The sequence below is a fragment of the Ylistrum balloti genome, unplaced genomic scaffold (assembly GCF_031769215.1).
Source record: "Ylistrum balloti isolate Yb309-2 unplaced genomic scaffold, AGI_CSIRO_Ybal_v1 Utg370072, whole genome shotgun sequence".
In the NCBI taxonomy this organism is placed as follows: Eukaryota; Metazoa; Mollusca; class Bivalvia; order Pectinida; family Pectinidae; genus Ylistrum; species Ylistrum balloti.
Window position 1 is genome coordinate 401,015 of NW_026782113.1, and position 8,739 is coordinate 409,753.

General features: G+C 35.6%; 1 protein-coding gene across 1 annotated transcript; it reads left to right on the forward strand.

Annotated features, from left to right (window-relative positions):
* Positions 1-7,581: 7,581 nt before the first annotated feature.
* LOC132549649 (LWamide neuropeptides-like) lies at positions 7,582-7,932 on the forward strand. The gene has a single exon (XM_060213602.1). The coding sequence runs from the start codon at positions 7,582-7,584 to the stop codon at positions 7,930-7,932; it is 351 nt and encodes a 116-aa protein (XP_060069585.1).
* Positions 7,933-8,739: the final 807 nt, after the last annotated feature.

Genomic DNA, 8,739 nt, shown 5'->3' on the forward strand with positions numbered 1-8,739 from the left:
GTCATAGCAATCCGGAATTACAGACTAACGTTCATCGTTCATTTTAAAGACATATGTTTTAGAATTGCCTTTTCCCTTTAAAGTATGATTAAAAGAAAAGTGAAAGGTTTTCCTTCAAAGATCATATTCCATTGGTGCAACAGAATCTATCTCTGATATTTTATTCTTCCTCTCACTCTGGAACAATATCTAATTCATGTCATAATCATGAAATATGATTGTCAACTGGAAAACTTTCAGTATCCTTGATTTACTTGTCATATACATTGCGCATTACTGTAACTTCCTCATTTAGTTCACCATTATCAGATGGTTGGCCATTCAAATCTCCATTTGTCCGTTGTCCGTCTGTCCTTAAACAACTCTTGTTATTGCTTTTTCTTGAGAGGCATTATATTAATCTTTCTTAATTTCCACACCTAAACTTTCCTTCGTCCCTTATTGTGATTTTGGTTTTGAGTGTTGAAGTTTGTTTTTGCTATTTTTCCAGAAGTACTTTGATGTATTTTTTCTCAAATTTCATATGTAGACTGCTCATGGCCCCTTGTTAATACGGATCAGACAATGGTGGGTGGCAAGACTCCTCTTCGATCACTCAGTATGAATTATTTATCTCCAAGCGAAACCACAAAGCTATATGAAGATAAAAATAGACACAGGAACTTACTATAACCTGCCAGCACATAACACGAAACACTGACGCTTTCATTAAGCTATCAAAATAATGGTATCACAATGCCTGCGGGTCCCTAAACATCATTTAGTCGGAGACATTTGGGCATTGAGTGACCAAGACATTCGCATCGAAATATTTTCAGGCCCCCATTGTTCGGCTCCTTTAACAACCGAAGCTGTCAGTCGAAGACATGGGGTTAATTCGGCGTGAAAGCTTGGAATTAACATGTTTACGTGTGATGGGTCAGTTCCCGTCCTGATTCTCATACCTAATATTTTGTAACAAAAGTTTCTTCGATTCATCTTTTGTTCTTCACGCACGTGCACTGCATGTTTACAAGTTCACGTGATACACGCAAAGCCAGCGTCCGGTGTCGCTCGCGTGCTGTATCAAAGAGACGATTGCCATAATCCGCTTTATTTCACATTCTTGATTAAACTGATTTACTCGGGTCGTGGTGACCGGAAGTAATGCTTCAGATCTCACGCAAAGTGGCGATTAACTGTGTTGTTAGGGTATCAGCCATTTCCAATTTCGTAATGGTTAAAGCGTGTGGCCAGGTATTAATCATACACCCGGTATTTTCGTGGGACTCAAATATTTCATTTCACGCATACTTGCTCACAAACGGATTCGTGGACATAATAACTCTTAATTTAGTGTATCTGTGAAACCAAAGAAAACAAACTTCCACGAGAATGAATTATATCCCAGTATACTGACACACGTCATGGTGGACCTTGCATTGTGCCAAAGTCTTAACCAAAGAGTTATGCGGATATTTATATCTTTTTCATTGCTTTATAGACACTTTGATTTGCCTGTGAAATGAAAAAAAAAATTTAATTTGACATTTGACCTCGACCTGTATACTTCTCATTTGATTTCAGTAAACAAGGTTGCATGAAATTACAATACAATATCTGGCAGTAAACTATTTCAGATTTGAGCTTGGACTTTGACTTGATGTCCTCGACCTTGGTCGGGTGACTTCTCGTATGATTTTATTCAGTTATGCTTCATTAAGTGAAAATGCAAGTAAAAATCAAATATAATGGCATTGATCTTTTACCTATGTTCATAAAAATAACTAGCAGGTACTCCCAGTGAAAAAGCTAAATATATTTTTTTCAGAAACCTTATTTCTGTTTATGGTAACAATGACCCTGATTTTTGACCTCAGCATTGATTAATCTCTTTCATGCAAACACTTCCTTCCAAGAAGCATTGGGTTGAGTTTGAGTACAATTGACTCTACAGAACTAGAGATATCGTAGCCCATTGACACTGAAACACCGAGTTATCTCCCTCTTCTCTTGTGACCTTATTTTTCTTCGGTTTGTCAGTTTTTTCTTGAGTTAAATGTCCATCAAAATGAAGAAAACTGTGGGTTCTGCCCTCAATATATGTCATACCGAAAATAGTATGGTACTTTGTGATCCTTGTTGGTCGTTCATCATTATCTTGTTGTAAGTATAACCTGCCAATGTAGGTTTCGCGTTAGGGTCCATGTTATGAAATAATTTCAGTGTGATTACACTATACAAGTATCCACCAATGTCCTATCATCCGCGTTATCCGTGTTAGCTGTTATGAGCAAATTGAAGTAAAGAAAAACATGAGTATTGATAGGGATGTGGGGCAGCCTCGACAGATTATGCCTGTATATCTATAGTTTTAAATTTTGAGTCTTGGTTTTTAATTATGGTTATTCTTATGCATGTCTTGATCCTAACGTCCCTAGCATGCGGGTTTCAACATAATCTCCCGAATATATTGTGTTCAGTAGCCGTCAGTTTAATGTTTAATTGATTGATTGTCGATAATATCTAATTGATCATCGTAAATGGCCTTGATCCACAGATCATTAATCATAAGTCACATTTTTACTTGTGACAAGACGTAACACTGTCTATCTTATGTCTGATTGAAAACATCATTGGCTACGATCAATCATCGTTCATTGATTACAGGTTACTGTGATATTGTCAAACATTAAAAAAATCCATTTTTAAACGGTTATACGTTGGAACCTTCTACAACATGTGGCCTGTCTTTCTGAGTTATATTTTCTGTTCGTTCTATTACAATCTATTTGAACAAGAATCACATGAAAATGGTACCCTAAGATTTTGAGCCTGGAGCCACTGACACACTGTTTCAGAAGTCGAAACTATTCGATTATATTAGGATAATATCAACTAATAAATTGTTTCGTAACTTAGAGGTCAAATAAACACACGCACGCTTATATTTAGGACAGGAGAAATTTGAACAAATTTTCTTAAGATATCGGGGGAAAAACAATCTAGAACAGCCAAAAACCTTTTTAGACAGTCTCTTTTAAAAGTCAGCTTGTTTTTATTTGTTTTGTTATCTATTTATTCAGTTTTGTGAGTGTTATTTTTGTGCTTAGTTATAGATAACTGTTAAAGCCTTCCTTGGCTTATCCAGTAATTCGAACATCCCTTCTGATAAGTGTTACCTTTGTTTGGTGGCATTCTTAACTGTATTTTACACGGTGGGAAGAAGTAACAAATTTACAACATCACATGCTAACTGTCGTTGTTTCAGCGAAATAACATTATATAAAACATTCTTGATTGGTCCTTTTTCTCTTTATATGACATTAGGTGTCGGCTTACAAATTTTCCATGAGGCTCACAAAGGGTGGCACAGGACCATCACACATCCTTTCAGGATTCGTAATACTATATAAACATGCAGTAAATCTATACAATTTCAATTTCATACAAGTCATTTTTGTGATGAAGTGAAAGAACCAAACAAGGATGTCCAGAATGACGTCAGACCGAGCATACTAAGGACGATATATCACCAGTAGCTGGAAGTGATTTGAAGAATTAAATTCAGTCAGTGATGTAGTGCTGCAGTGCAACGAAAAATCCCACCTATTTTGTCGCTTGGCAAAGACGCATTTTCGCCATTCATTTTTTCCCCCTTCTTTTTACACGATTTGTTGAAAAGACCGCTCAAAAGCAATTAGACGAGAACTTCCTAATAGATTATTAGTTAATGCCCTAAATTGACGGCTTAAGGCATTTCATTTTCGATGTGTTACTCATGAATATGATTTGTTTGCAGCCATGGACCTGTTCAGTGTTATTTGTGATAATCAGGACATTGGAAATTCAGCTAATAAATAGCCACAGGCACTCATTAGAATTGTCTTGAATAATTTTAAGGGAAAAAACATACGGTGAACCTATAATATTAAGAGAAAGTCGCACACTTTAAGTTTGTACACCAATACCTTCTGCGATTATAACAGTTTATTTCACTTAACATCGCCATCACAATGAAATATGTTTTGTCTTTTCCGATAATCTGCATCCACAAATGTAGTACGTAAAGGTCCTGTCGGGAAAATATGGTCGCAATTTGCCGAGCAATAAACAAAACCTTTAATAATAAATTGAATAACGTGATAATCCTTGTTCGTAAAACAATGATATAACGGTAATTAACATCCGCGTCTCACCTCAAGAGGATGTGACTGTGCATGTGAGGAACATTTTGAAAAAAACATGGGAACCTGCGTGAAATGATGGCGAATAATAGCTGCCGTTGCATTAATCGGAGGATTGGCAAATGTAGCTCGACTAATTTGATTAGGATAGCATGACCATGGAAATCCGGAATATGGCTACTGACATCGCATGGCAACATAATTGGGGACGTTATCGTCGTGTCCTTTGAATTTATAAAAAAAATGTTGTATTCACTTTGATGGCCATTGAAATGCTTTGAATGAATGGTTTTCTTTATCAGTGACCAAAAATATTTGTGGTCACAAAATGCAAACAGAAGCAATCCGTCGTACGCGATGTTCAGGACTATATTGTGTTTACACAGTGTATAGCCTTGCTTCACTGTTCTAACAAACGTTCAAAATGATCAAAAGTCAGCACTCATCATTCTCTTCTTTCATAATCGTGATTATGATCTTTTTAACAGTCCATCCACGCTGACTGGTTTGACTAGATAACGGAAAAGCTGTAAAAGAAATATAAAACATGAAATATATTTCTTCAAAAATGTAAAAACAATAATTTTATTTATATAGGTAAAAATAACTGGTTTCAGGATCATTGTAAAACGAATAAATTTTGTATCATACTGACCTCAGGTTTGTTTTATTGCATTTAAATTTCTCTATGTTCATTTGCTGTTTAAAAAGAGGAACGATGACGTCAGGAACTATTCGGCCATAGAGTCGTCTTCAAAGTGAATGACGTACCAATACTAGTGCAGTATGGGAACGTCATCACGTGGCCCTGCCATTCTTGAATATCAAGTTTATATAAAATTAGCTATATTGGGACGTAAACACGTTGCCATGAAAAATTGTCATCAAACAAGAATAGACAAGGGAGAAATTTGAAGCTGTTTATATGTTGTTTGTAACCTGTCAAGGCTAATGCCATCCAATGATCAATAAGTTAGTGTTCGTACATTTTGACTATAGAACAGGACAAGTAAATTAAAACGTACTTAAGATTAGAATTTGAGTATCCTTTACAAGGGTGAGATATCCCCTAAATAGTGACTATCCCTCATCCGTTTACCTCCATTCTTATCTAGTCATACACACCATTGTTCTTAATAGATATAACATTTCTTTAAAAGTCATATACAGGTAAGTAAAAACTCTTTTTCAGAAAGTAATATTCAATTATGTTCCTATGGTATGACTAGGCTATATGCCAATGGATTTGGATAGAAATATTAAGGAATTTTCTTAATTCTATTTAAAACGTTACAAAACGTTACTTCATCAACGCAGCGGGCAGTTTTGTCAATCATGGATGTTTCACGTGACTTAAAGGTTATCTCTACAGTAAGAATTGGTCTGAACAATTTAAGAAGAAATTGGCCTTAAGGATGAATCGTTTTGTGTTGATCTTTTGCAAGATAGTCTGTGTACTTTGCCAATTCCTGATTGGCATAAGTCGCAAAAAAACTTTGCTATGACAACGAATCCGGAAGAACAGATCAAATACTGTTCCATTTGTAGGTGCACGTAGGATTAAAACCATCTGTGTTCAAAGCTGTCTTATGGCGTGACAAGAGCATATGATCGGAAATGGCTACTGTCATTTCCTCCATTTAACAGCTCATTCATATGATGGATCTGATGCCAGGAAGCACGTTATCAAAAATGTGATATATCAATTTGACATTGATGCCATAAAAAGCGAAGAAATTGAAAAATAAATCCAAATACATATAAGCATTATTGTTTACAAAATCTACACTGGTTTTCGTTGTGAAATTTGAGAATAAGTTTAGTGATTAACGGAAAACATTTATCATGAAACTTCATGAAACTGAAAGGCACTATAATCAATATGCCTTTTCCAATCCGAAGAATAATGTGATAGGTTTCTAATTTATAAAGCATAAGTGGGGTCACCTTCAGTACTTTTGTTTCTGTATTAAGACTTTTATAAGCAATGACACTCAATCTACTATACGAACACTTTATACAAATGTTGTGTATATATAAAGCAAAAACCAAATAACGAACCCAACTTTGCTACGTTTCAAGCAAAGAGTACCAGTTTAGATTTCCAAACAGTCACATGGAATCAAGCCGTCCGGATTTCTGAAGATATATTATGTAGGATTACATTGCCTCTAGTTGCATTGAATATGTTATGCGCAATAAAGTCAACCCCGACAATGCGCGATTTTCGGCAGCTCAATATTTGTGACACAGAAGCAGTATTTTATCCAATTCGATATGAGAAGAAAACACATTAACAATGCCAAAATCGCTGTGAGAACTTTGTAGGGCAATTCCATGATGTTAATGTGCCTTACAAAATTGCTTTTCCAATTCTGATTATTTTTATGTTATTTTTTGTAATTATTATCAAACATTGTCAAGTTAATAATGACTTCTACAACTTCTATAAGAGTAAGACCGAAGTCAGAGCCAGTAAATACCTATTCCGCGCCATCAAATCCTGTCATAGAATGTGAAGATCAGTTGAGCAGGTTTTGGTATATATTGTGTAACGTCCTATCCTATACATATATGGTAATTCAAGGACTACCTCCCTACGCATGGGACTTGAGTGCATTAGCTGAGTGTGTGTGTTTGTGGAGGGCTGCAATATGTTCGTGTAAGTTAATATTAAACGGTGGCCTTCTTTATTAGTTCTACTACGTTGAAGTATAACGCCGAAGACTCCTAACAGGAGACACCAACGTGGTCACATTATTGATTGGCATGTTCATTAAAGTTTCAGTAAAACTGGTCCATTTTCGTAGTTGCTGATAAATGAGAGTTAACTAATATAAATGTAAAAAAAAATGTTTTGTATCAAACGAGAACAAAGCAAGGTATTGTGGATTCACTACCTAATTCGCTACAACACAATGATGTGTGTGTATGCTTATAAATTGTTTCCTTGCTTATAATAAAATTATCTTACATAAAAGAAGTTGTGAATTGGCGTGTTCTATAAGAAATGGAGGCTCTTAGGTTATAGTACCAACTGGAGACTTGTGGGTTATGGTATACGTTGAAGTCTCGTGGGTTATGGTTTATACTGAAGGCTCATGGGTTATGAAGAAAACTTAGGGCTCGTGGGTTATGGAGTAAAGTGGAGACTCGTGGATTATTGGTTTAACCTGAAGGCTCGTGGGTTATGGTTTAAACTGAAGGCACGTGGGTTATGGTACAAACTAGGGGCTCGTTGGTTATGGAGTAAACTGACTTTCTCGTGGGTTAGGGTTTAAACTGAAGGCTCGGGGGTATGGAGTAAACTGGAGATTCGTGGGTTATTGTTTAAACTGAAAGCTCGTATGTTATGGAGTAAACTGAAGGCTCGTGGGTTATGGAGTAAACTGAAGGCTCGGGGGTATGGAGTAAAATGGAGATTCGTGGATTATTGTTTAAACTGAAGGCTCGTGGGTTATGGAGTAAACTGAAGGCTCGTGGGTTATGGAGTAAACTGAAGGCTCGTGGGTTGTGGTTTAAACTGAAGGCTCGTGGGTTGTGGTTTAAACTGAAGGCTCGTGGGTTGTGGTTTAAACTGAAGGCTCGTGGGTTATGGTGTAAACTGGAGACTTGTGGGTTATGGAGTAAACTGACGACTCGTGGGTTATGGTGTAAACTGGAGACTTGTGGGTTATGGAGTAAACTGACGACTCGTGGGTTATGGTGTAAACTGGAGATTTGTGGGTTATGGAGTAAAGTGGAAACTCGTGGATTATTGGTTTAAACTGGAGACTCATTAGTTATGGTATAAACCTGATGGTTGTTGGGGTTTGCTATAAAATGAAGGCTGGTGAGTTATTGTATAAATCTCTCCAACCAGTTATTTCACAGGTAGCGTTGTGTTAACATCAAACGGTATAATTCATACACAGATTAATTAACAGCAGGTCGAACGTTTGCTTCTAGTTAAAAAAAAAAACGAATACCTACATAAATATTATTTAACCTAGTTCTATAGTGTATTTAGGACAGTAAATGTCATATTGTGTATGGGTATCAAGCTTTTTCCCATATCCATTTATCAAAATGGAATTTAATGATACTTGCATAATAAGAACATCACTGTTCTGAAAAAAACTGCGTTTGTTTTATTTAAAGCGCTAAAACGCCATATAAAAAGTAGCTTACTTAAATCCTATGTTTAATAGTGATGTGTAACTTCTTTTTATTCTTTCGGAGACTTTAATCCATGAAATAAAAATTCAAAAATTCAAAATTAAAGGGAAGGAATCAGTGTGTTGATATTATGCAATTTTTTTTTTACACAAATATGCATTTTTCATGATCCAAAAACTGAAATATTTATTTTCTGGTTAAAAAAAAAAAAAAATAGATAAATAAAATAAGTAAATAAAAATAAATAGAAACGTACGATTAAAGTGGTCCGCCAAATAAATATTAGTGGTGATCATTCATGCAAAAATTCACCTGAGATATAGTCTCGCAGAATTACCATAGTAATGGAAAAAATTGTTAAAATTGTTAGCATTAAAAACCGAATCATCTTGACCGTCCCAGAATGAAATCATTA

Excerpts from the sequence above, each read along its gene's own strand:
- LOC132549649 (XM_060213602.1), top strand. The coding sequence starts at position 7,582 with ATGGAGATTCGTGGATTATTGTTTAAACTGAAGGCTCGTGGGTTATGG.